This window comes from Theropithecus gelada, chromosome 17 (genome assembly GCF_003255815.1).
Source record: "Theropithecus gelada isolate Dixy chromosome 17, Tgel_1.0, whole genome shotgun sequence".
NCBI classification, from domain to species: domain Eukaryota; kingdom Metazoa; phylum Chordata; class Mammalia; order Primates; family Cercopithecidae; genus Theropithecus; species Theropithecus gelada.
Genome location: NC_037685.1, coordinates 58,134,410 through 58,161,403, shown reverse-complemented (window position 1 = coordinate 58,161,403; position 26,994 = coordinate 58,134,410). Strand labels below are relative to the sequence as shown.

Here is a 26,994-nt window from a genome sequence, read left to right as displayed (position 1 = left end):
GCCTTAGTTGTATAGAGTTGCTATATGTGTTTACCATTAAATCCAGATGATGTTTTATATCAAAATTTATGTTATGCAAAGCCAAGTCACTCAATCTTTAGTCAGTCAACGTGTTCGTCAAATATACTTTGAAATGCTTTTGTCCACTTTTATAGCACTCATTCTCAACCTTCATCACAGGAAGAATACATGAGACCTTCATTGACATGTACACATTAATGCCTACACATCTGCCTGATGTCAGGCAGACTGAGGGCTTCATAAATGTTGATGGAAGCTTTATATCTTTTGCTCTGTGTTTCCTTTTGACTCTGCAACAATGAAGCTCAGCTGAGAGCATGTCGGGATCTGGTAAGTCACTTCTGTACATGGCGTTCCTCTGACATACTGAGTTTGAGTTATCCCATGACTGATAGTACCAGAGATATGCATTTAAGAGCTCTGAGGTGCTGTTCTGAGAATATATCTTTCAGCTCCTGAAGAACGTGTTGCACTGTTGGAGCACTTTGGGTTTCTTTACAGTAACTCTGAAGTTAGTTGAGATTCCAAGTTGCCTTGCTGAGCTCTGTGGAATTTCCCAGAGAGTTTCATTTGAATATCAAGTTTGGTTGCCAAATTTGTGGCTTCCTCAAACCAAAACTCGTGATGAATTCAATATTTTCCATCACTTTATTGAGTGCATGCAGTACAGCAGTCAAGCTATTGGCTGCAAAGAAGAAATCAGAGGTTTGCCCCCGGAAATTTTCCCCAGAGGCTCTTGTAAAAGATAGGACATTTTAAAGAACAACAATGATAACAGTGAAATCAAAATCTGCTACTGTACTACAGAGTACAAATGCTTGGCCAGCTATACAGTTATTCCATCTAGTATTTAGGTCACTATTTATACCATCTAAAACAAGTGCTTATAGGAGGTCCGCTACAGTTCAAAAGCATCACGCCTGCCTGTCCACAGAGAATGGCACATTTCCTTCAGTCCTTTACCCTTTTCTTCACTGTTCTGAAAAAGAACAGAAATTACATTGCCAAGCTCTAAAAGTAGTTGCAGCCAACGATGGAAAAAAGAACAAGCTTCCTCAACTGTTCCTATAACAATTATTATAGGAAAAGTTATAGCATTTGTTCCTCAACTGCTCCCATAACAGGCACTGATTTTGCCCCCCACATATTTAAGGCACAGGAAGAGCAGAGTATGTAGATAGCATCTAGAAGCAAACAACTTCCATTTTAGAAGAAAATCCACCGGACAGAATGTAAATCTGGCCATGACAATATTCCATATTTAGTTCCCACTTCTAACTTGCAGAGTGAAATTTCGCAGCCAAAATTTCTGCATCTGCCTCATAAGGTGGGAAGCCCACAGATTACACTCCCAGGTCATGAGATTCATCAACAAACCTCACCAACACTGTAGGTGCTCTTCTCCGGCTATGTCAGTGATAATGGAAAAGACGTGTGAGTCTCTCACGTCCCTGAAGGTTTCTTCCCAAATGCAGCTCTCACAGATCTCTAGCAGCCTCTAAAATCTCACAGACTCTAGCATCTAATTCGGTTGTATTTTAGGGAAAAAAAAAAAAAAAAGTGCTCATGGTTGTCATCTCAAAACACTTTCTCAAGACCTCCTCACCAGAATTTATCTGTACTCCAGCAGTGTTTCGATGTTATCAAGAGTAAAGAGACCTTCTGGCATTTCATCAGCCTCATGTCTATCCAGAGATATATTTTGTTTTTCCATCAAAATCAAAATTTCCAGTAGAGATTTTAGGGGCTCTTTATTTTCTTTCTCTCTAGGGGTTAGAGGCAAAGTGTCCACACTCTTCCCTTGGCTGGCTTCTTCTACACTGGGCTTCTGAACACTGCTGTTGTTAGTATCTTTATGTTTTCATTCCTGTTCAGAAGTTTCATCAACTTTTTTCTGTTTCAGTGTTCTAATTTCATCTTTCCTCAATTATTTTATTCATTTTTTGTGTCTACTATGTGGATGTTCAAATGACTGGTAAGATCAAATATTGGGTCGGGCACGGTGGCTCGCACCTGTAATCCCAGCACTTTGGGAGGCCGAGGTGAGTGGATCTTGAGGTCAGGAGCTCAAGACCAGCCTGACCAACATGGTGAAACCCCGTCTCTACTAAAAATACAAAAATTAGCTGGGCGTGGTGGCACACTCCTGTAATCCCAGCTACTTAGGAGGCTGAGGCAGGAGAATTGCTTGAACCCAGGAGGTGGAGGTTGCAGTGAGCCGAGATTGTGCCACTGCACTCCAGCCTGAGTGATAGAGCAAGACTCTGTCTCAAAAAAAAAAAAAAAAAAAAAAAAAAATCAACTATTGCTGGGATTGCATTATCTTGAAGATTTTCTATTAGGACTAGCTCTACAGATGGTAGAGGACTCAGAAGAGGTTGGCACCTAATTGAGAATGTGTATTTAATTAATTAGATGTTTTATCTTATAGGTCTGCTCTCTGACATTTCTCCACCTACTTTGTGCATCTAGATGGATCCTGTGGGAACCTGAAGAAGACCAAGTTGGACCATGTGCTCTTTTGCATACAGGTGGGGACACCACAGAAGATCTGCGCTGTGGCCCCACACTGCCTCAGGAGGCAGCAAGGCCAGCTCTGCAGGGTTTGTGCACCGACAGAGAAGCTAAAACTAGTCTGGTAACTTTTTTTTTTAAATAAATAGAGATGGGGGTCTCACTATGTTGCCCAGGCTGGTCTCGAATTTCTGGGCTGAAGTGATCCTCCTGCCTCAGCCTCCCAAAGTACTGGGATTGCAGCTGTGAGCCACTGTGCCTGGCCCTAGTTTGGTAACTTTATTATCTTTTTTTTTTTTTTTGAGACGGAGTTTCGTTCTTGTTGCCCAAGCTGGAGTGTAGTGGCGCAGTCTTGGCTCACTGCAATCTCTGCCTACCGAGTTCAAGCAGTTCTCCTGCCTCAGCTTCCCAAGTAGCTGGGATTATAGGCGCCCACCACCATGCCTGGCTACGGCTAATTTTTTGTATTTTTAGTAGAGACAGGGTTTCACCATGTTGGTCAGGCTGGTCTTGAACTCCTAGCCTCAGGTGAGCCTCCCACCTTGGTCTCCCAAAGTGCTGGGATTACAGGCGTGAGCCACACTGTCCGGCCCCTAGTTTGGTAACTTTTGACCTCCATTTAATGTACACAAGGCAGAGATAATTACTTTTGAACACTGAAAGCCAGGAAAGTTGAGGAGTGTCTGGGATCTTACCTGAAGCTATTTGAGATCACAGGAGTGTTCTCTGCGGGTTATACTCCCAGGGATATTTGTGATCACTAAAGTGAAAAATTCGCTCAGGTCAATTGTATTTATAAATGTGACTTAATATTAAATGTCAGCTGATGACATAATGAGGGAAAAAATGCACTTATCTCTCTACCTTTTACGATCACTCATTCATTTGTTCCATATTTATTATCTGCCTACTACAGATACTGAGGCAGGCCCTGGAACTATCTAGAGGAGTAAGAAGAAAAATCAACCACCATGGACATCATAGTCTAGTCCAGTGGTTCTCAATCTCAACTGCATATTAGAATAATCTGGGAGCTTTTTTAAAAAAAATCACCGATGGCCGGGCGCAGTGGCTTATGCCTGTAATCCCAGCACTTTGAGAGGCTGAGGCAGGTGGATCACCTAAGGTCAAGAGTTCGAGAACAACCTGGGCAACACGGTGAAACCCCATCTCTACTAAAAATACAAAAATTAACCGGCAGGCGCCTGTAATTCCAGCGACTTGGGAGGCTGAGGTAGGAGAATCGCTTGAACCTGGGAGGTGGAGGTTGCAGTGAGCCAAGATCACACCATTGCACCCCAGCCTGGGCAACAAAAGCAAAACCCCATCTCAAAAAATATATGAAAATTTTAAAATCACTGATGCCCAGGCCCCATAACCAACCAATCAATTCTGCATGTTTTGGGAATCAGACCCAGCATCAGTAGTTTTAATAGCTCCTTAGAGGATCCCAATATGTAGCCAACATTGAAAACCACTGGGCTAGTAGATATTGAAGGGTTTAGGGTAGGGCTGCAAATATAATACGATCACCTGGGAAGTTAAAAGTGTATATGTGTGTATGCATGTGTGGGTATATATGTATCCTTTCCTATCCCTCCCCTCACCCTAAGGCATGCTGAGATCCTTAGAGAAGGGAGTACCATATGTATTTTGGAAAATTCCTTTCCTTAAACAAGTAGAAAGGAAATGATAATACCATCTGATAAGTGAAAGACACAGGTTACTGCAGGTTACTGTAAGATCACATAGACAGAAATCCTAGCCAGTACCGAGGGGGTCAGTGAATCTTATCCAAAAGGAGCTATAAGAGCAATGACTCCTAAAAGAGTTAGCCAGGCAAAGGGAGATAGGGTTGGTTTTTCCAAATAAAAGGCCTAAGCTCCGGCTAGTCTTTGGCAAATTCTTGTTCAGCTCTTTCCCCTTCCCTGTTCTTCTTCCCTCCCTACTGAGAGGTCTCTCCTGAAGAGTACTTCATCTTAAATCACTGACTCAGGCTTTGTTTCCAGAGAATCCCACCTGCGATAGTTGGTGCCAGAGGAGTTCCAGGAAGCAGGACAGACTTCTGGAGTTGGATCATCTACTAGACAATGGATCATGAGGACCTTGGTGGAGTATCGTCAGTTCTCAGCATACCTGCCCAGGCTGCCTTTCACCTGTGGTGGGCTGGAATATGATGCGGGTGAAAGGGAATGCAGTGGCTGGTGCTGTCCCTGGCATTGTGGAGATATTGGAAAATAGTAATTGAAGGGACCGTAGAATTGGATGGCTGCTGCTGGTCACCAATGATGTGCTTAAGAGAGAAAATGACAGGCTCAAGTCAGCTAATCATGAATGAAAAGGGCAGTGTGAGAGACAGAGGGCCTGCTAGACAGCATTGCAAGAGACTCTCGTCACCTGCAGCTGGAGGACAGCCCAACCTTTTTCTGCAACAAAGAACTACAGTGAAGGCTTAATGTTCAGTCAAAGCAGATCTCCTTCGTTAAAGGCAGAGCCCTGCAAGGGTAGGGTGGGACTCTGAACTGTGGAATAAGGCTATATCTCATTGCTGGGTAGACAGACGCAGCCTTTGCCCCCAGATTCCACCAAACCAAGGTGCCTGCAGAAGTGATCCACTCCCACTGCTAAAAGATAGTGCCCTCCTTTCCTTGCTATGCAGAAGTTTCAGATGAAACAGACCCTTATAGGACAAAGTTTTCCTGCCTTCCACCTTTCACTTTTGGACATCAGACCAAAACTGGGGTCACACTTCATCATGACTCAATTGGGGTAATTAATGTTTGCTGTGCTGAGTGAAAAGGGGCTACAGGCCAAAGCGTTACCGGACATGGATAATGTATACCAGCAAAACAGGGAGAATGGGAGGGGACCATGAGGTGCTGGACCAAGGGGCATAGAATATCAAACAGGGGAAGGGAGAATTTGTGTGGGGTATGGGGCCTACAAGACAGGATTTGATTCGCTGGAAAGTTACCATCACAGAGATCATGAGGGTAAATAATAATGATAATAATAGTAATTCACTGGGAATTGCCTCTGGGATGGTTCTATTATGCTGCTGGATGACTCTTGGAAGCTTGGGGGGAACGCGGTGTACATTCAATGACGTGGAGAGGCCAGAACTGCCATGGCAGGCTGTGGAGGAAGAGGACAAAAGGCTTAGGGAAGTGGGCATGCTGGAACAGATCTACCGTCTAACACCAGGAAGTCCACCAGTGATTACTTTCCTTGGGAGGTTCCGAGGAAACTAATGGAGTAAGAAACTCACCGGTGAAAGGGATACCGACATCATTGCGAAGCTGCCCTCTGCAGCTGAGGCTGATGATGAGCGATGCTGTTACGGAGCTAGACTTCCTGGTAGCAAAGGAGATTAGAGTGTTCCAGAATAGCAGAGGCCAGGTGACAGCACTTAGCCATCAGAAGCACTTAACCATTAAAACCACTTAATTACTGTAATGGGCAGCCAGGTCAGGATGTCAGCCAGGGGGACTGACCTTTGGGGACCTATGGAGAGGACTAATCGAATATGGTGTTCCTAGGAACAAGAAAGATAGGTAGAATAGTGCAACAGAAAAAAATAGTGCTAAAGGCATATAAATAGAAGATAACCTGCAATTAATAACAGGCTACCAGAAGGCTGAGGTCGGGCACCCCAATGGAAAGTCATGATCTCTTGTCCCGTTTCCAGACCTGAGCCATTTCTCAGACTCAGAACCAATTGACTGAAAGAGAGGCTGCTTTAATACGAGGAAGGCCTGATTGACAGGTGATAACTGAAGGTCTGGCCCAGGTCCATCTAAAACAGGTTCACTGAGTCTGTGGACTCCACCAGTGCTTATTTCTCTGGTTCCCTCATGGAGAACGGAAATACCTAGCACTTGGCAGGATCCTCACATTGGTTCCCTGAGCTGTGAAACTAGAGGTATTTTAGTAGGAACTCCAACAGTAGTCCTTGAAACAGACCCTCTCACACTAAGAAGAGTATTGCAGGTCCCGAGAACGGCAGACATTAGCACCATCCCGAAAGACTTCAAGAATGCAGAGATGGTGCTCTTTGTCATAACCCTATTTAATTAACCAGTCTGACCTCAGAAACACTGGTTAGATCACAGTGCACTACAGTGGACTACCAAGAACTTAGCCAAATATTGGCCCTATTGCAGCTGGTTTGTAAGATCTGGTATCTTGACTAGAGCATATTACTACAGCCTTGGTACCTGTATGCATTAGGTTGGTGCAGAAGTAATTGCAGTTTTTGCCATTACTTTTACTTTTGCACTATCCTAAGAGCTATCGTTCTGTAAATGTGTTCTTTTCTATATGCACCAGGAAGAAAGATTCGAAGCAGTTTTTTGCTACATGGCATTGACGTGATATTCTCTTGCCAGGGCAATGTTAATATCCCGCTTTCTGTCGTATAATGTAGTCCAAAGGGACTTGGACAACCTGGGCATCCTGCAGAACACAGCACTGGTCGCCGATATTGATGAAACCATGTTAATTAGATGTTAGAAGCAAGAAATGGCAAGTACTCCATATGCCTCGGTAAGAAATATGTTCTCCACATGCAGTCCCTGCTCCCTGCTCCGCCCACGCAGAACATGAACCTGGGCGTCGGATCCCTGCACTCCCAGGGCAGCGTCAGCAGCACCATCAACACAAGCCTGCTGCCCTCCTCCCTCACGCAGGGCCTGATCGGCAGCGGTCTGAGCCACGTGTCCATGCAGCAGACGGCGCAGAGCAAGCTGCCCACAACCTCCATGAGCATCACAGGGCCCGGCTACAGCCCCACGGGACCCACCGTGCAGGGCGTCCCCATGCAGGGGCAAGCCACCATCGGCAACTATGTGTCTCGGACCAAAATCAGCATGTAGTCCAACCCAGATACCTCTTCTGCCTCCGCCCAACCCCAGGGAGCCTGGGCCTGCCTCCAAGACCGGTGAAACATGTGGCTGCTGGACGTGTGGCTGCTGGACATGTGGTGCCCCCCCTCCACAGGGAGCTGCCCTCCTGCTAGGTGCTGGTGGGGAGGGTGGGGGTGAATCCCTGCTGGCCGCCTCCCGAGAGCTTCCGGAGGGACGGGCGTCCCTGGGTACATAGCAACTCCTCTTGTTCACCTGCTTTAAGGGGGCTGGGCTGTTTCCCATGGAGTCTCAGGGAAGGCCCCTAGGAGTTGGGGTCCCTGGCCCTGGGTCTGGACAGATAGCACTGGGCTAACAGAGGTGGGGTAGAGTTGTTTCCCGAGTAGGGTAAAGCCCGGCCAGAGGCACTGCAGTGGAGAAGATGAGGGGCCACAAGCTCTGGGCCAGAGGCCCCAGCCTTTTTGCAGGGCAGTGGGACACTGAGCCCAGCCGTGCCGTGGTGGCCACGTGTGGTGTTGGGTGTTTGAGAAGCAGCAGGTCCCTGTCACGTTTCACGAGTGTTGTAGACACATGGACTTCAGAGGTTTTGTCCCAAAAAAGGGTGCAAAGTATCTCCTTAGTATTTCTTCATGATAATTGAATGTTAAAAATTTATTTTGGATATATTGCCTCAAATAAAACTAATGATTAAAATGGAAAAAAAAATATGTTCTCCACAAGGTAGAAGATAGAAGCTAACAAGATTCAGAGGCCTGCCCCATCAGTGAAGTTTTTAAAGATCCAGTGGTCTGGGGTATGCTGGAACATCCCTTCCAAAGTCTAAGACAAGTTCTTGTAGCCTGAATTCCTACCACTAAGAAAAAAAGCGGAATACTTGGTAGGCCTTTCTGGGTTTTGGAGGCAGCATATTCACTGTACTTGGCAATGTATTTATCAGGTGACTTGGAAAGCCGCTAGCTGTTAGTGAAGCCCGGGTGATAAAGGGCTTTATGGTAGGTACATTCTTTGGTACAAGCAGACCTGCCACTTGGACTCTGTGAGCCAGCAGATCCCATGGTACTAGAGGTGTCTGTTGTAAAGAAAGATGCCATGTGGTACTTCTGGCAAGCCCCAATAGGCAAGTCATAGCACAGACCCCAGGATCCTGGAGCAAGGCCATGCCATCTGCTGCACAGAACTATATTCCATTTGAAAAACAGCTCTGTCATGATACCGGGCCCTGGTAGAAACTGAGCATCTGACCATGGGTCACTAAGTAACCATGTGAGACACAAAAGCGATCATAAGTTGGATTCTGTCAGACTCTCTGTGTCATAAGGTCAGCTGGGTGCAGCAGCAATCCTCTGTAAGGAATCCAGTAGGTCTGCAATTAGGTTCAAGCAAGTCCAGAGAGCATGAGTGAGCTGCACAAATAGGTGGCTGGGACCCCCATGTCACCTGCTACTGTTGTACCAATGCCTCTCCTAAACTCATAGCTATGGCCTAGGGGAGTTCCCCATGAACAGTTGACAACAAAGGAAAAACTCCAAGCTTGGATCCTGGATGGTCAGCTGGGTGTGGATGCAAGCTGGAAATACCTGCTGCAGCACTGCTGCCCCACTCAGGGGTGGTTCTGAAAGAGATGAAAGGGAAAGCATCCCATTTGGCAGAGCTTCAAGCAGTGCATTTAGTCATCGACTTTGGACACAGAAGTATGTTGCCCATATACTCATGGACAATGACAAATATGAGCTTCACTTGTTGGGCAAGGGCCTGGAAGAAGGAAGACTGGGAAAAGTTAGAGAATAGGCAGGTAAATAGACTTATGGGAGGCGGCACATAGTATAAGGACCTTTTAGTACATAATGCCCATTAGAAAGTTTCCACTGCAGAAGAGGCATCAACCAACTGTGTAGACAGGATGTCTAGGCCAGCAGATATTCGGCAGCCTCTGTCTGTGGCCACCCCAGTTCTCGCACAAGGGGCCCATAGATGGAGTAGCCATGGTAGCAGAGGCAGGGGCCGTTCATGGGCCCAACAGCTTGGACTCTCTCCAAAGCTGATAAAACTACGTCTGCTATTGAATGTCTGACCTGTTTGCAGCAGGGACCAACACTGAGTGCTCAAGAATACCAAACAGCTACTGGGTGGCAAGTTCATTACATTGGGTCCTTCTAGCCTGGAAAGAGTCCCATTTCATCAGGACTGGGTTTGACATATATTCCCAGTACAGGTTTGCTTTTCCTGCCTACAGTGCTTCAGCCAGTACCATTACTGAAGGACTTACAGAATGTCAGACAGTCTGACACAGGATCTCACGTAACACTGCCTCAGACCAAGGGTCTCACTTTCCAGCAAGAAGGTATAGTGTTGGGCACCTGACCAGAGGATCCACTGGTCATACCACATACCATACCACTTGGAAGCTATCAAATTGATAGAGTGGAGCAATGGCCAATTGAAGGCATGGCTGAAATTCCATCTTGGAAATAACCCCTTGTGAGACTGGAGCGTTATCCTTCAGGATAATGCAAATATACTCCTTAAACCAATGGCTGGTAGATGGTGCTGTGTCCACAGTAGATAGAATACGTGGATCCAGTGATCAAGGGATAATCAGGTCCTATACTCAGAGGTGGGATGCTTTCATCATAGGACACAGTGAGTCCCACTAAACTGAAAGCTATGGCTGCTCTCTGATTGCTGTGGGCTCTTAGTGTTGGAAGACCTGCAAGCAAACCATCAGAACAAGGTGGAGGCTGCTGCTACGTAATTAGACCAAAGAGGAATACATTGGGTACTCAGGAGATCCAATGGGGGCATTTCTTGGTATTCCCGTGCCTAGTTGTAACTGTAAATGAATAAGTACAGCCATCACAGCCTGGTAAGAGCATGATAACTAGGGTCTGAAACCCCTCAGGGATGAGTGCCTGGTTCAATCCATCAGTCAAGCCACCTGCACCAGCAGAAGTCCTAGCGGAGGTGGAGGGGAATCTAGAAAGGGTAGTGCAGGAGGGAGATAATGAGTGTCAGTTATGGCCTTGGAACCAGCTGCAGCAGCAGGGGCTGTAGTTTGTCCCAATACCCTTGTCTTTTAAAAATTTCCCAGAAATTGGGATTAGAAACTGCTCAGATGGAGAAACTTAACACGAGAAGCAAATGATCTCAACAAGACAAAGCGTGGACCGTAGTGAACGTTTTTTGTTTCCTGCCCAAATCCACTCTATAAGCTCATGCATCTGTACTCCAGCTGCTGGGAGTGTTGGCTAACAATTTCAGCTGCCTTCTTCTCTCGAGAATTTCCCTTGGCTAAAACAGGAGCCACCTCACGCATGAGGTTCTGCTGCAACCCTGCCCCTGAAGATCTCACCCAGTGATGGACGGGCATGTATGTACAAAGAGCTGGTCTTGTCGGCCAGCACTTGGTGGTGAATTTCATGGGATCAGTGGAGGCTCATTCTTGTTTCCTTGTCCTCCTGGCTAGTCCTGCTTCCTCTACCCCCTTCTCCAGAGTGCGCTGTCCTAATAAAACACCTCAGTAAGAATCCTTGTCTCAGGCTTCATTTCTAGATAACCTGATCCAAGACCATCTCTGGCCTAATTAAGACCCAGGTTATCAGGAGTGTCCTTGAGGGTTGTTTTCATATGCAGAAAAGGATTCTTCCGAAGTTTCTCTCGAGGAATGAAATACTGAGACATGCTACAACATGATGACCCTTGAAAACATTATGCTAAGTGAAAGAAACCAGACACAAAAGACCACGTGACATAGAATACCATTTGTTTGAAAGGCTCAGAATAGGCAAATTCAGAGACAGAAAGTATGTTAGTGATTGCCAGGGGCTGGGAATAGGGTGGAGTAGGAATAAGGGTAACTGTTAATAGGTGTAGGGTTTCCTTTGGGGTGATGAACATGTTTTAAAATTAGATTGTGGTGAATGCTGCGCAACTCTGATTATACTAAAAACTACTGGATTATATACCTTAAATGGGCAAATTTTATGGTATGTGAATTATATCTCAATAAAGCTGTTAAAAGAGCTATGAGGAAATAAAGAAAACATTCTTTAAAAAATATTTGCCTTAAACAGTTAATATTCAACTTATTAGTTCCAAATTCAATGTCCTAGTTACACCTTAGCTTTTTACATTTGGTTCACAGCTCTTATTATTCTAGTGGTAAGCATAGTAAATCTTTTTGTTTTTGTTTTTTGTTTGAGACAGAGTCTCACTCTGTCGCCAGGGTGGAGTGCAGTGGCACAATCTTGGCTCACTGCAACCTCTGCCTCCTGAGTTCAAGCGATTCTCCTGCCTCAGCCTCCCAAGTAGCTGGGACTACAGGTGTGCGCCACCATGCCTGGCCAATTTTTGTATTTTTAGTAGAGACGGGGTTTCACCATGTTGACCAGGATGGTCTCGATCTCTTGACCTCATGATCTGCCCACCTTGGCCTCCCAAAGTGCTGGGATTACAGGCGTGAGCCGCCGTGCCTGGCCAAGTATAGTAAATCTTAACAGTCATTTGGAATTAGCCTTTCACTAACTTTCAATCTCATTCACATACTTATTTAATTATCTTCAAACCAACATTTTAAACTGTATTTATAAATTTAATATTTTATCCCATTCACAAGTACTTCAAATGTTAAATTTAATTCCTTCTTGAAATCTTACACAATAATTTTTAAACCAATAATAAGACAATATGGCGAGCCTAAATTTCTCTTTGCAGTTCCGATGCCATCCATAAACTTAGTTAAGATTTCAACTTAAACTTAAAAACTTGAAATCGAGTGCTCCATTTTGTTTTATATTGTAATTAAGGCTGTCGTTTTATGAAGCCAAAATCTCTTAAACATGACAAGTACATAATTTACCAGATATACAGAAAATCCTTTTAATCTTATGGTTTTAATTATTTTACACCTTTTTATTCCTAATTGTAAAAAGTGCAGGAGTTACATGAGGCATACACACTTAAAAAGGCCAGGTACCAATCCAATAAACAGAAATTAATTAGACCAGAGACTTTGGCAGGTCCTGAGACCCAGAGTAGATATCTAGAATGATTCAGCTGTCTATTCCAGCTATTGTACCTCTTGGTAGTCATTTTTTCTTGGACCGCAAAAACTGAAGCAAGGTGTTGGATTCAAGTTACATACATTACCTGACTCTCTACTCACAAAAACCTGCAGCTTCCTACCTGGTAAATCACTTGATTGTATTTTTATTTATACATTTTTATATATTTTTTTAATTCTTAGGGTATATAATAGGAAATAGGAAAAATAGGAAGAGACACAAATGTCCTTCCCACTCAACATGTAAAAAGTATTTGCACTTGGATTATTGCATTTGATTGCACTCTCCAAAATTCACATAGATATTAAAAATGATTTCTACTTATTTTCTATGATATGTGTTCACAATATCTGAAGTCGTTGCACTATGTGCATTAATCCTGTTTGCCAAAAGATTGCACTTTTCTCTGCTCATACATGCAGTAGGCTGAGGAGAATGTTCTGCCAGGTGCTGTGCTCAGTTCTGGGATTACAACAATGAATAAGACCATTTGTTCACACTTAAGGAGTTCAGACTCTAGGTAGGAAAAACCTAAAATCAGAAAATCATTGCAAGTATTTGCTCAATGACTCTTTTTCCATGGGAAAAGAGGGCAAGGACTTCATTCTGTGAGGACGTGACTGTTTGATTCAGTCTGTATTACCAGCACCTAATACATAGTCACACTATTTGTTAAATACATGAATACATGTTAAAATGGGTTTATAAAGAGGGAGTATGGGAGCCCCCAAAAGGGACATTTGCCTAGTTCTATGTGTAGATATCGGGCTTGAGGGTGAGATAAGGGTGTTACCTCAGAGGTATCAGGAAAAATTCCTTAAAGATGAGAACTGAGCTGAGTTTTGGGAGACAGAGAAAATTAGGTAAAAGTGGAGTTGGGGGTTGCGTAGAACTCCCGTATCTTGCGGCGGAACTTCCAGCAGTTTCAGAGTGCCAAGACATCAGTCTGTCAATGTAAGCAGCGGAGAGACCTGGAAGGACTTTCTAGGCTGTTTTACATATTTCCATTTTAGTATCCATATCCATATGCTTATTTTAAAAACTTGTCCATAGATCCTTACTACACTGGTAGCTCACTGATGCTAAGGACTGCCCAGCATAATAATGGGACTATGGTAGTTCCTCAAAAATTAATGCGGAAATGAAATAACAAACGGGAGAATGACAAGTAACGGCATTGTGAGCACTCTCCAGTGATGAAGTCATCTGGATAGGGGGATGTGAGGAAGGGGGCCTATACCAGGTTAGACGGAGACCTACTCAGCATATTAACTAATGGTGAGGCAAGTTTAGCAAGCCTCACATCTCAGAAATAAAATCAGAGAGAGGAATGTTGGGAGTTTCAAACTGCTTTCCTAGCGAGAAGGTGAAAAAACACAAATGTAGTGGGGTGCAGTGCCTCATGCCTGTAATCCCATTTTGCTGAGGTGGGAGGATTGCTTGAGGCCGAGTACGAAATCAGCCTGGGCAACATAGCGAGACCCCTGTCTCTACAAAAGAAAAAAATGTGAAATTAGTGGCAAGCGCCTGTAGTTCCAGCTACTGGGATGAGGAGGGCGGAACGCTGGAGGCTGCAGTGAGCTACGATCGCTCCACTGCACTCCAGCCTGGGCGACAGGGCGAGACCTTTTCTCAAATAGAGATAGACTGACAGACTTCAGAATGTATTAGGGTTTGTAATTTCCAGGTTCCAACGAACAGCAAGGGAAAGGGCCTGGCTGGGTAGTACGTTACACCCGGAAGTAAAGGGACGAATACACCTTTGGGTGCACTTCGTAGTCTGGCTGGCAAACAAGCAACACCGACGCGTAGAGTTAAGTGCTGGGACTTCCCAAGCCTGGAAAGCAAGCTGTGTCTCTGCGACTACGCGGCTGCCACCAGCGCTGAGCGGCCGGTTTTTGGCCTCGAGGAGGAGGCACTGTAAGGGCGGCGCGGAGAGGGCGGAACGCGGGACGCAGGCACCCTAGCTCCCGACGGACGCAATTTTCAGTCGCACGGGCGAGCTCCGGTGCGAGCTCCGGGCCGGCTGCGGAGCGACTCCCCTCCGCCGAGTGGGCGGCCTGGCTGTCTGGAAAGAAGGGCTGGGGCCTGCCGTTCCGCCCGCGGAGCATCCTCCCCAGCTGGACGACCCCACGCTGCAGCACGGGCTTCCGGCTTCTCTCCTCAGTGGCCAATTCGAGGGAACAGCGGGCTCCGGAGGCGCAGCGGCAAGCCTATCCCGCCTCCTAGCCACAGCCTCCAGCACCCGAGAGAACCGCCGTCCGCGGCACACTTTTTCCGGGCAGGAGGCGGAAGGCCCGGGACTTGGAGAGGTGGGTTCGAGGGAAAGATCTGGGTCCCACCACTACTTCCTGGAGACGCCGGGGAAAGCAGGCCATCCTTCGAGCCACCCATCTCTTCTCCGATTGGTTAACTGCCCTCTTAATGCGCTCCGCTGGCTGGGGATTGGCTGGGATGCACCGTCTATCACCTGCTTCCCTGTGGGAATCTAGGTCGCTAAGGGAAGCGTTACTTGAGGCTCGGTTGGGAAGAGGTTGGTTGGGCCCCTTGAGCCCACTCTGTTTATCATACTGGGGATCGTCCCCCGGCGCGAGCTTCCGTCGCAACGGCCAGGAAAGAAACCAGTAGCGGGACGGAGGGCGGGGGTGGCAAGAAAGTCAAGGTTTAGAAGTAAGCCAGAGACGCCTAACCCTGGTAACATCCGAATGGGAACGGGATAGGAAGGAAGGCCTTTGAGAGAGGAGGCGTAAACCCAGGAGCAGTGACAGTGTAGGACGAAAGGCCTAAGTTTGTTGCGGGAGGTAGGGGCCTTGCGGGAGGTGTTCATGACCTAATTGTATGGGGATCTAATTTTCTAGATGTGTCTAACAAAATCCACTGGAGAATTTGCTTTGGCTTGGCAGCAGAGTGGGGAGACTCCCACCCGTTCCTGGCCTTCAAAGAGACAGTTTATTGAATTATTCACCTCTCTTTTATTGCTTCAGATGGGCAACTCTCAAAAAAGGCACAAACAATTGAAGGATGGATACCATGGCATATGGTAAAAGCATGTCGAAAGGAAAATAAGGTATTCGCTTTGTTTTCATGGTGATTAATTGTATAAGAAAATTACCTTTAAGGAGAAGCTGTTACGTTTTAAATAATATTAGGGTAGCTTGATTTTATGATAGGTTTCTGTAAAGTTATCTATTACAAAAATCCTATTATTGCTGTACCTACGAAATATGCTCTTTGCTAATTACGGTCCTAATCTGAAGATAGAAATCTTGAGTTTTTAGTAGTGTTAATTCGTATTTGAGTGGATAATATTACTAGGTCATTTGTTCAAAATGACAAAATAACCACAGTGAAAAAAATCCTTGAATTTGTAATTTAGTGTTACAGGTGAAATTGAATAGTTGCTTACTCCTACAGTGTTTTAGACTTGTAGGCTAATTTCACCTTATATTTAAAGCAGCTTGCTTATTAAACACCTGGTGTATTTCGAGAGGCGGAGTTGCACAGTTGCTTCACTGGTAGCCTAGCCATTTGAGCCTCCAGCCTCTACTGAATCAGGTGCTGTATCACTCATACCCTTTAGTGACATGCCAGAGGTTGTTGAGGAATAGTTTATTTCATCTGTAGAACACCCAAATTAGCTGTTAACAGCAGACCTGGTCCTACCCTGGAAAACTCTAATCAAGGATTGGGGATGAGATTTGGGCATCTGGATTTTTAAAAATGTCCTTAAGTGAGTTTGAGAACCATTGCTTTAGTGTGACTTACTAAATAGATATGTTTAAGAAATTTTAAAGTATTTATGAAACAAACATCTTTCTCCCTTGATTTCCTTATCGTTTAAAAGCGAGCTTCTCAGGAGTGACATTTAAATATAATTCAAAAATAGTGTTTTCTTAGGCAAAGTTAGGAACTTTCACTGGCACTCTGAAACTCCTGGGACTAACCATTCCAGGCTTAAGGATGAGGCTTGTTATGGGGAGATACAAAGTGCTCTGATGCACTTTCACAATCCTTGAGTCATACTTGATGTCTTGTTTCCTGTTGAGTTTCAAAGTCTTCCTGGTAGGCTTTAACGAGAGATCACCTCCCAGTCTGTTCAGTAGATATTAATTAGGCTAAATGATTTTTACCTCAACAAAGTGCAGTGGGGGATAATATTACATTCATGAGCCTTATTTTGGAAAGAATACCTTGCTGAAAATAAATGTAAATTATATCATCCCAATATCCCTTTGCTCATTAAGTGAAGAATGTGCATAATTCAAGCCTAAAATTTGTAATTAATGTGAAGTACCCAGATACTGAAACATAAATGAGGACTTCTCGATCAACTTTTCCAGATCATTAGCCGGGTCAAAAATGAGATAATCACTATGGTATTCAGGCATGAGCATTGTGTGGTAAACCCAAATCCAGTCTGACTTAATGGCTTTAGGCAAAGAAGTAGCTCCAATTGTGTTGTATTTCCTAGAAGTTGTTTTTCATTTTATATGTAAGGTTCTCACTGCAAGATTTGGCAAATACAGTATTTGGGTAGGGGACAACATTTAAAAATTAAAAACTGTAAGTTATAAATACAAAGCCAAATGTGGTCCATGACTTAACACCTTGAATTTTGTTTGTATTGTTTGAACAGAAAGCCAGGAATCTCAGGATGAATCAATCTACATCTAGATCAGATGGTGGCAGTGAAGAAAGCTTATCTCAAGACCATAATCATCATGAAAATGAGAGAAGATGGCAGCAAGAGCGTCTCCACAGAGAAGAGGCCTATTATCAGTTTATTAATGAACTCAATGATGAAGATTATCGGCTTATGAGAGACCATAACCTTTTAGGCACCCCTGGTAAGAGATCGGTAAAAGAGGAGACACCTTTTTCCATCATTAGGTGGAAGGATTTCAAGATAAGGAGAATTGGTATTCTTTTTCCCTGTTTCTCTTTATGAAAATATAGTATATTGTTTTTGTGAGTTTAAGAACTTTTTAGTGTAATAAAGTAGAAAATCCCTGGCTTCTGTATTTTATAAGGTGAAAATATGGGACATGGAGCACTGTTACACAAATGCCAAACTAAGAAACAGGTTAATGTACATAATGGTGTTAAGTATTTACATATATGGTCCTATTTGTAATTTTTATACAAATAAAATATGACTTGGCCGGGTGTGGTGGCTCACGCCTGTAATTCCAGCACTTTGGGAGGCCAAGGTGAGTGGATCACCTGAGGTCAGGAGTTCGAGACCAGCCTGGCCAATATGGTGAAACCCCATCTCTATTGAAAATACAAAAAATCAGCCGGGCGTCGTGGTGCGTGCCTGTAATCCCAGCTACTTGGGAGGCTGAGACAGGAGAGTTGCTTGAACCTGGGAGGCAGAGGTTGCAGTGAGCCGAGATCATGCCACTGCACTCCAACCTGGGCAACAGAGCAAGGCTCCATCTCAAAAAAAAATTGACTTAAAACCCAATTTGAACTCATTTGGGGTATTATAATTTATTCAGCTGAATTAATAACTCCCCCCAAAGCCCAATGTGTTCCATAAAGTTTTTTACAAATGAACTAATGGAAATTTGTATATTTATATATTGTGTGTTTTTATATTGATGATCCATATAATGAAGTATTGGGGATAAAGTAAAGATGTGAAGTTTTCTCTATAAATGCTCCATTAATTTCTTTTTAACTGACAAAAATCCACAGAGTTATTGCTTATAGATTCCTGAGTATATCAACTGGCAGCACTTTACCAACTATTCAAATTAAATCTTTTTTTGTTTTGTTTTGTTTTTTTGAGACGGAGTCTCCCTCTATCCCCCCGCTGGAGTGCAGTGGCGCGATCTCAGCTCACTGCAAACTCCGCCTCCCAGGTTCACACCATTCTCCTGCCTCAGCCTCCTGAGTAGCTGGGACTACAGGCGCCCGCCACCGTGCCTGGCTAATTTTTTGTATTTTTAGTAGAGACGGGGTTTCACCATGTTAGCCAGGATGGTCTCGATCTCCTGACCTCAGGTGATCCACCTACCTCAGCCTCCCAAAGTGCTGGGATTACAGGCGTGAGCCACCGTGCCTGGCTATTCAAATTAATCTTGTTTTAATAATTTTTAATACAAGATTAATAAATGAAGCACAACCGAATTGATGTGCGTTGGTACAAGTTTTTAACTGTCTTCAATTTACGGAACATATGAAAGTAATAAGACATTTGTCTAATATAGGTTACTAAAGATTAGTCTACCCTTCATGAGGTCTCGTAAAACTTAATTCAGAATTCTTAAATGAGCAATTTTTCATTGTTTTAGGAGAAATAACATCAGAAGAACTGCAACAGCGGTTAGATGGCGTCAAGGAACAGCTAGCATCTCAGCCTGACTTGAGAAATGGAACGAATTACAGAGGTACTATGGAGTCCTTTCCATAAGGAACAGGCTTGATTGGAGGACTTGCAGAAATGAAATTCTTAGACCTTGTATAGTATGTTTGTCTTCAACTTTTTCCAGTTTTAATGTGACACTCATTCAGATCATATGTATATGAGTAGTAAAGCAGTATGGTTAGGCAGTATAGGACAGAGGAGTGAATGCAAAGATGTCTTAAACACACAGATCGCCTTCAGAGAACTTTATGAAATAATATACAATTAAGTTAATTCCCACCATAGTTATTTTTAATCTTGGAATGTAGACACTACTTGTTCTAAAGTGGTATTTCTCAGCTTCTAAAAATTTGTATCTAGAACCGTGTAGAAAGACTGAGTTAGGAAACCTGTTTCTATTTCTTTGTTCTGTTTGATGGTTTACATATAAAAAGTTCTTATAAAGAAAGTACTGTAAAAGAGCTTCAAACTAAATGAAGTATGCACAGTTAAAAGTAAAAGCCACTTTTATGTTCCTCTTAACCAGTTCTACTTCCCTCCTCAGAGGTATTTAGTAGTAGTTTCACATATTATGTCAAAATCATTGTGTTAGTTACCATGAAGTCATATAAAAACCCCAAAATGCAATGGCTCAATAAGCTAGAAGTTTCTTACTTAACAGTCCGGGGAAAGAAATCCTCCTAGAATCCACTCAGCTAACAGAATGGTTCTGCAACTGTGCTGTTCAGTACAGTAGCTGCTAGCCACATATGACTATTTAAATGGAAATTAATTAAAATTAAATAAAATTTAAAATTTAGCTCATCATTCATACTAGCCACATTCAGGTGCTTAATAGTCACATGTGGCTAGTGGCTTCTGTACTGGACAGCACGAATACAGAACATACTCATTCCTTGAGACAGTTTTATGGGTCATCACTGCTCCAGGGCACCATTTGTATGATCTGGCTAAGTCACAACCATATCTAGGTTCTAGCTGGTAGGAAGCAGCTCCAGGCACTAGCCTGAGAGTAGGATGTATTGCTTACTCTCCCATTCCATTCATGAGAACTTAGTCTCATGGCCATACCTAACTGCCAGGCTGTCCACATGCCCGTTTCCAATGCTTTTGCAATGGAAGAAGAGTAGGGTAGATTTGACTAGGTACTTGGCAAACTCTTTTACATGCACCATCGTCGCTACACTTAATCAAAAGTTAATCAAAAAAGGAAGTAGCATTTAAAATAATTCATGTTCACTTGCCTTTTACTCATATCTTTTTCCAAACAAATGGAAAGTAGACATTAACACATTTTATTCTTTGTGTTTAGATATGTGAGTTGTACTATATAGATACGATAATTAATACTGATACGTTTGAATGGAAAATGTACTCATCATATATAAAACAGGTCATCATCTTTGGAATATGACTCAGTTGCTGTTTATTTTATTGGCATCAACAGCTGATTAATAGCTTCAACTTTAACATTTTAAAAAGTCTTATGAGAGATTGCAGGAATGAAATGAAATCAGAATGATGTCATGTAATAGCTGTTTTATTTATTTATTTATTTATTGAGAAGGAGTCTCGCTGTGTCACCCAGGCCGTAGTACAGTGGCACAATCTTGGCTCACTGCAACCTCTGCCTCCCGGGTTCAAGCAATTCTCCTGCCTCAGCCTCCTGAGTAGCTGGGATTACAGTTGCACACCACCATACCTGGCTAATTTCTTTGTATTTTTAGTAGAGACGGGTTTTTACCATGTAGGTCAGGCTGGTCTTGAACTCCTGACTTTGAGATCCACCTACCTTGGCCTCCCAAAGTGCTGGGATTACAGGTGTGAGCCACTGCGCCCGGCCTATAATAGCTATTTTTGAGTAGAACAAACTTTAAAGTTGAAGTTTGTGTAGTTAATGTGTTGATGCTTTTTATTAAGTTTAGTACTTTATATAATCTCTACTGGTTATAAATGGGAAATTTAAGCTTGGCACAGTGGCAGTATCTTAGTCAAAGAAGTTTATGTGTGACACATTTACTTCTAAATTGATTAATTGAGCAATATTAATTGAAAGTCTGATTTATACCAGATACTGTTGTAGAGGCTGGAGATGTTAACAGTGACTAAAACTACAGAAATCTTTGTTTTCTTGGAGCTTACGTTCTAAATGAATAGAAAATGTATTTTATTATGTATAACAGCTAACATTTATGGGGTGGCTTTTTATGTGCCAGATATTATGCTAATTATGTTATATATAGCATCTTATTTTATCCTCAGGATAACCCTATGAGATTGATTCTATTATTATCTCCAGTTTATAGACAAGGATCAGCCATAGAGACCTTAAGTAACTTGCCTAGTTTCTCAGCTTCACACAAAGACAAGTACAGTAATGTGGTTTTAATGTTATATTCAGAAACTCACGTTTCTTGATGCGTACATTTTTGGCAGCACCTGAGAAATAGGGAAAATTTCTAAGATTACGGAAATACCTAGTTGCAAAAATGACTGAGTTGACTTTTCCAGAAAGATTCCACAAATACAGGACAAATTTTACATAAAGTTTGTCATTGTATTTTATTGATCTTACTATTTTTTTTTTTTTTTTGAGACAGTCTCGCTCTGTCGCCCAGGCTGGAGTGCAGTGGCCGGATCTCAGCTCGCTACAAGCTCCGTCTCCCGGGTTTACGCCATTCTTCTGCCTCAGCCTCCCGAGTAGCTGGGACTACAGGCGCCCGCCACCTCGCCCGGCTAGTTTTTTGTATTTTTTTGGTAGAGATGGGGTTTCACCATGTTAGCCAGGATGGTCTCGATCTGCTGACCTCGTGATCCGCCCGTCTCGGCCTCCCAAAGTGCTGGGATTACAGGCTTGAGCCACCGCGCCCGGCCGATCTTACTATATTGATAGAGCAGTTTAAATGTAAAATTTTGGTAGTGGATATATTTCTCATTTGCCTTAGTATTTTGCTAGTAATGGGCAGATAGAAAGTAAGAATGAGGATTTCTCCATAGCGTTGCATAAATAGTATTTAATACTTTGTAATTATGTAAATAGTAATTTAATTTTTATAATATGCTTACAGTATATATACTTTTCTTTTAGAAAGTTGTCTTTTTACCATCTTTTATTCATTAAAATCCACAGCTCTTCTTTAATTTATTACAAACTTTGTTTTTCTTACAAGTTTTCAATAAAGCTGTAAGATGTGTCTTAGGAATTGACCTTAAGTTGATTTTCTTTGCTTTCTAGACTCAGAAGTCCCTAGAGAAAGTTCACATGAAGATTCTCTTCTAGAATGGTTGAACACCTTTCGGCGCACAGGAAATGCAACTCGAAGTGGACAAAATGGGAACCAAACTTGGAGAGCTGTGAGTCGAACAAACCCGAACAGTGGAGAGTTTCGGTTTAGTTTGGAAATCCACATAAATCATGAAAATAGAGGATTTGAAATTCATGGAGAAGATTATACAGACATTCCACTTTCAGATAGTAACAGAGATCATACTGCAAATAGGCAACAAGGGTCAACTAGTCCTGTGGCTAGGCGAACAAGAAGCCAAACCTCAGTGAATTTCAGTGGTAGTAGTTCCAACATTCCAAGGACTAGGCTTGCTTCAAGGGGGCAAAATCCAGCTGGAGGATCTTTCTCAACACTGGGAAGGTTAAGAAATGGAATTGGGGGAGCAGCTGGCATTCCTCGAGCTAACGCTTCACACACTAATATCAGTAGTCACACAAACCAATCAGGTGGTAGTGAACTCAGGCAAAGGGAGGGGCAACGGTTTGGGGCAGCACATGTTTGGGAAAATGGGGCTCGAAGTAATGTTACAGTGAGGAATACAAACCAAAGATTAGAGCCAATAAGATTACGATCTACTTTCAATAGTCGAAGCCGTTCACCAATTCAGAGACAGAGTGGCACTGTTTATCATAGTTCCCAAAGGGAAAGTAGACCAGTACAGCAAAGCACTAGAAGATCTGTTAGAAGGAGAGGTAGAACTCGAGTCTTTTTAGAGCGAGATAGAGAACGAGAACGCAGAGGTACTGCATATACCCCATTCTCTAATTCAAGGCTTGTGTCAAGAATAACAGTAGAAGAAGGAGAAGAATCCAGCAGATCCTCAACTGCTGTACGACGACATCCAACAATCACACTGGACCTTCAAGTGAGAAGGATCCGTCCTGGAGAAAATAGAGATCGGGATAGTATTGCAAATAGAACTCGCTCCAGAGTAGGGCTAGCAGAAAATACAGTCACCATTGAAAGCAATAGTGGGGGCTTTCGCCGAACCATTTCTCGTTTAGAGCGGTCAGGTATTCGAACCTATGTTAGTACCATAACAGTTCCTCTTCGTAGGATTTCTGAGAATGAGCTGGTTGAGCCATCATCAGTGGCTCTTCGGTCAATTTTAAGGCAGATCATGACTGGGTTTGGAGAACTGAGTTCTCTAATGGAGGCTGAATCTGAGTCAGAGCTTCAGAGAAATGGCCAGCATTTACCAGAGATGCACTCAGAACTAAGTAACTTAGGTACAGTTAACAACAGGAGCCAGCACAGGGAAGGTTCCTCTCAAGACAGGCAGGCCCAAGGAGTCAGCACTGAAATGCATGGTGAAAACGAGACCACCCAGCCTCATACTGGAAGCAGTGACAGTAGGGGTGGCAGGCAGTCGCGAAATTCAAACAATTTAGTTGAAACTGGAACACTACCTATTCTTCGCCTTGCTCACTTTTTTTTACTAAATGAAGGTGATGATGATGATCGAATACGTGGTTTAACCAAAGAGCAGATTGACAATCTTTCCACCCGGCACTATGAGCATAACAGTATTGATAGTGAACTAGGTAAAATCTGTAGTGTTTGTATCAGTGACTACGTAACTGGAAACAAGCTCAGGCAATTACCTTGCATGCATGAATTTCACATTCATTGTATTGACCGATGGCTCTCAGAGAATTGCACTTGTCCGATCTGTCGGCAGCCTGTTTTAGGGTCCAACATAGCAAACAATGGGTAGAGTGATGAGATCTACTCAAATATTGTTTTTTAGTAGAACTGAATGTTCAAGTATTGTTTTGCTGAGTTATTTGTGATAAGCTAACCAGGATGAAAAATAACAGATTATATATAGTTTGAACTATTTTTTGTGTGCTTTTTTAAACTTGTTAAAAAGAAATTTATATAAAATTTAAAATACAAATGTTAAATTATCCAGAAATACAGAATAGTTAATATTGCTAGAACCAAATAACCTCTAAAATGTTTTTATTTTTGGTAATTTTGTCATGCTAAGCACTTTTGTATCTGCGCAATTCAGTAGGTTAAGAATCAATCTTCTTTTTCTTAATAGTACAGCAGACTTTAGTTTCAAGTTTCATAGGCTTAGTACTTATGTCTAGACATTTGTGTCTAAAGCTTTTCATTAACTTTTTATTTTAAGGATAGTATCTTTTCATGAAAGAGTATTTGGCTGAATGTTTGCTATATATGTTACTTGAAATGTTAAATTTAATATGCAGCATACCATAGGTGTATATATAGGTATGTAATTTTAAGATTAAAATATTCAGTCTACAAGTTTGGTTCTTATTTAAGCTTTTGGGCTAATACTGCATATGGCACAATGTTTAATATTGGCAAGATCATCTCAGAGAAAGGGGATTCAGATATAATTTTAAAATAGAGATAATTTACTGACGCGTCTCTGACAATCTAACTTATTAGACAGCAAGCAATATATAATACTGAAAAAGTATTCAGAAATGGAAAATTTAGATCCATATAGGTTATTTAACTTGTGTTCAGCCTTTTTGTAACTTTTTTGAAAGTGCAAACAATTCTTTGGATTATTAAATAAGGTATAGAATATGCATGGTTTCTCAAATCTAGTTTTAAAGTCTAAAAAAAGTCTATAAAGAATCAGATGCATAGATACTATGTTAAGTTTACTTGGAGGCTAAAAATCTCCAATGAAAACAAAACAAAAACCTTTAAGAGAATGTAGAGTTTATATAAACAAAAAGTACGCATTGAAGATCTGTTTCTACCAATAAACATTAAAACAAAGACTGTATGTGAACTATTTTTTCTGTTGCTCCTCTGTGGTTTTTTCACCCCTGCTAATATTTCATACTAGATGCCAGGCAGTGTTATGGGATAGAGTATTCCCCAGACGACAGACAAAAGTCCCTGGCTTCATGGAAAAGATATATTTGCTCTTAGAAACTGAAAATCAATTGATAAAGTGGATTATTATTCTTTCTTTCATATTTGCTTATTAATATATGACAGGGTTTTCTTGTGGTGATACCGCTTGGGCAAAATCACAAGAACAGTACTTAAGGCCAGATTCTGTGAGATTTAGAAATATCTCCACATTTAATTTTCCTTTCTGACTGGTGACTATATTCGATTCATTAGGTTAGATTCATGCCCAGGAATGTTAAGGAGTGCATTTAACGCATGGAGTAAAAGGTTTTCATAAAAGTTGTGACTATGTTTGGAGTAAATTATTTACATAGGTCAGTTTGAGGACATAAAGCTGGGAAGGTTGATCGATCAGATTTGAAGGCTTTACATAGCAAACTAAGGACTTTTTATCTTACCTTATAGAGATGTTAGGTGTCTCTTGATTTTAGTGGCAGAGGGTAAGATCATTTTCCATGGCCCAGGAAGATGGGTCTGCTACAGCATATAGAACACACTGGAATGGAGAGAGATAGGAAGCACAGAAACCAGTAAGAGCACTATTGTGATGAAAGACGTCATTATTTGTATTACCAGTTATCATCAGTTATCTCACCTAGAATGATGGCAATGAAACGGAAAGGAAAGAGAAGGGTGTAAAAATGTTGTTTTTTAAAAAAAGACATTATTTGGTGAAACAGAAAGGAAAGAGAAGGGTGTAAAAATGTTGTTTTTTTAAAAAGACGTTATTTGGTCTCTAGTTCAGTATGAAGAGGTAGAAGAGAGTCATATATTCACAGATGAAGAGAGAATCACCTAGGTGGAGGAGGGAGAGCTAGCACAAATTACCTTTATAAGGTATGCCAATTTAAACATCTTGAACATAGCTTAATTCATACATCTCACTTATTTTAGTGTTACAATTTGCCCCCAGTATGAGGAGAGACTGAATCCAGCGTTTATTTTTTATTTTTATTTATTTATTTTGTTTGAGACAGAGTCTCACTCTGTTGACCAGGCTTGAGTGCAGTGGCGCAATCTCGGCTCACTGAAACCTCTGCCTCCCAGGTTCAAGCGATTCTCCTGCCTCAGCCTCCCGAGTAGCTGGGATTAAAGACATGTACCACCACACTCGGCTAATTTTTTATATTTTTAGTAGAGACGGGGTTTCACCATGTTGGCCAGCCTGGTCTGGAACTCCTGACCTCATGATCTGCCCGCCTTGGCCTCCCAAAGTACTGGGATTAAGGGCCAGGTATGAGCCACTGCGCCTGGCCCGTTTATTTCTTATATGGAGTATTCCTTAGGAAGTTCTACCTCCCTGGGCCTGATGCAATAGGAACATTAGGAGGAGGACAAAGGAAGGGTGGAATGAAAAAGGAAGGTTACAGAAACAATAAAGGCATATTGATTCTTTGACTCAGTCCTTTGCAAGACATGATAGTGTTACCAGCATGGAAAGAAATCCCATATAGGCATTTGAAACAGAAGTAGGTTGTGTTTTGTATGGAAAATTCCCTGAAAACAACAGTACAGCTTAATGAATTTCATAAGTTGATAACCCAGTTGAGAACAAAAAAGGATATTCTTTAATATTTTCATTCATTTCCCAATAAACAAGGCTGATGACAAATACAAAGACCCATTAATCTATTTATAGTTTCTATTTAGCAATGATTATACCCTTGGTGGTTCCAATATAGAGAGGAACAAATAGTTAGAAATTCTTCATTTGAATATTATGTTCCATGTCAGGTCCATAGAGCTTGTTCTTTATAGTGTGGCTGTCTGGCAACTTCTATTTCTAGAATGCCAGCTTCCAGCCGCCCTCTCACATAGTTACATCCTTTTACCCTGTTTTCTCCTTTCCTAGACTTTTTTTGTTTCAGCCAGCATTATGACCCTTACTTAGTTACCACTCTTATGAGGTTATTTTCCTTTCAGTATTTAATGTGAATTCATAATTTGAACCTCTGAAGGTCTCCCTTAAG

At 42.3% G+C, this 26,994-nt stretch overlaps 1 protein-coding gene and 1 pseudogene across 8 annotated transcripts; one reads left to right on the top strand and one right to left on the bottom strand.

Moving 5' to 3' along the window:
* Positions 1-776: 776 nt before the first annotated feature.
* Positions 777-2,548, bottom strand: LOC112610681 (annotated as a pseudogene).
* An 11,131-nt stretch (positions 2,549-13,679) lies between these two features.
* Positions 13,680-24,890, top strand: RNF6 (ring finger protein 6). 8 transcript variants are annotated; one of them, XM_025364502.1, is made up of 6 exons: positions 14,446-14,990; positions 15,442-15,524; positions 17,094-17,304; positions 18,757-18,852; positions 22,066-22,184; positions 22,889-23,058. In XM_025364502.1, exons 1-6 carry the CDS (start codon positions 14,882-14,884, stop codon positions 23,009-23,011), a joined length of 741 nt encoding a protein of 246 aa, XP_025220287.1. In that variant the 5' UTR covers positions 14,446-14,881; the 3' UTR covers positions 23,012-23,058. The 8 variants fall into 8 exon arrangements, with proteins under 8 accessions (XP_025220286.1, XP_025220283.1, XP_025220282.1 ...); XM_025364501.1 differs by lacking the exon at positions 14,446-14,990 and adding an exon at positions 13,680-13,740 and having other exon boundaries at positions 22,066-24,890; XM_025364498.1 differs by having other exon boundaries at positions 14,399-14,769; positions 22,066-24,887.
* The last annotated feature ends 2,104 nt before the right edge of the window (positions 24,891-26,994 follow it).

Excerpts from the sequence above, each read along its gene's own strand:
- RNF6 (XM_025364495.1), top strand. The coding sequence starts at position 14,882 with ATGCGCTCCGCTGGCTGGGGATTGGCTGGGATGCACCGTCTATCACCT. Across the intron at positions 14,991-15,441 it reads TGAGGCTCGGTTGGGAAGAG|ATGGGCAACTCTCAAAAAAG; the intron begins GTTGGTTGGGCC and ends TTATTGCTTCAG. Across the intron at positions 17,305-18,756 it reads TAACCTTTTAGGCACCCCTG|GAGAAATAACATCAGAAGAA; the intron begins GTAAGAGATCGG and ends TCATTGTTTTAG.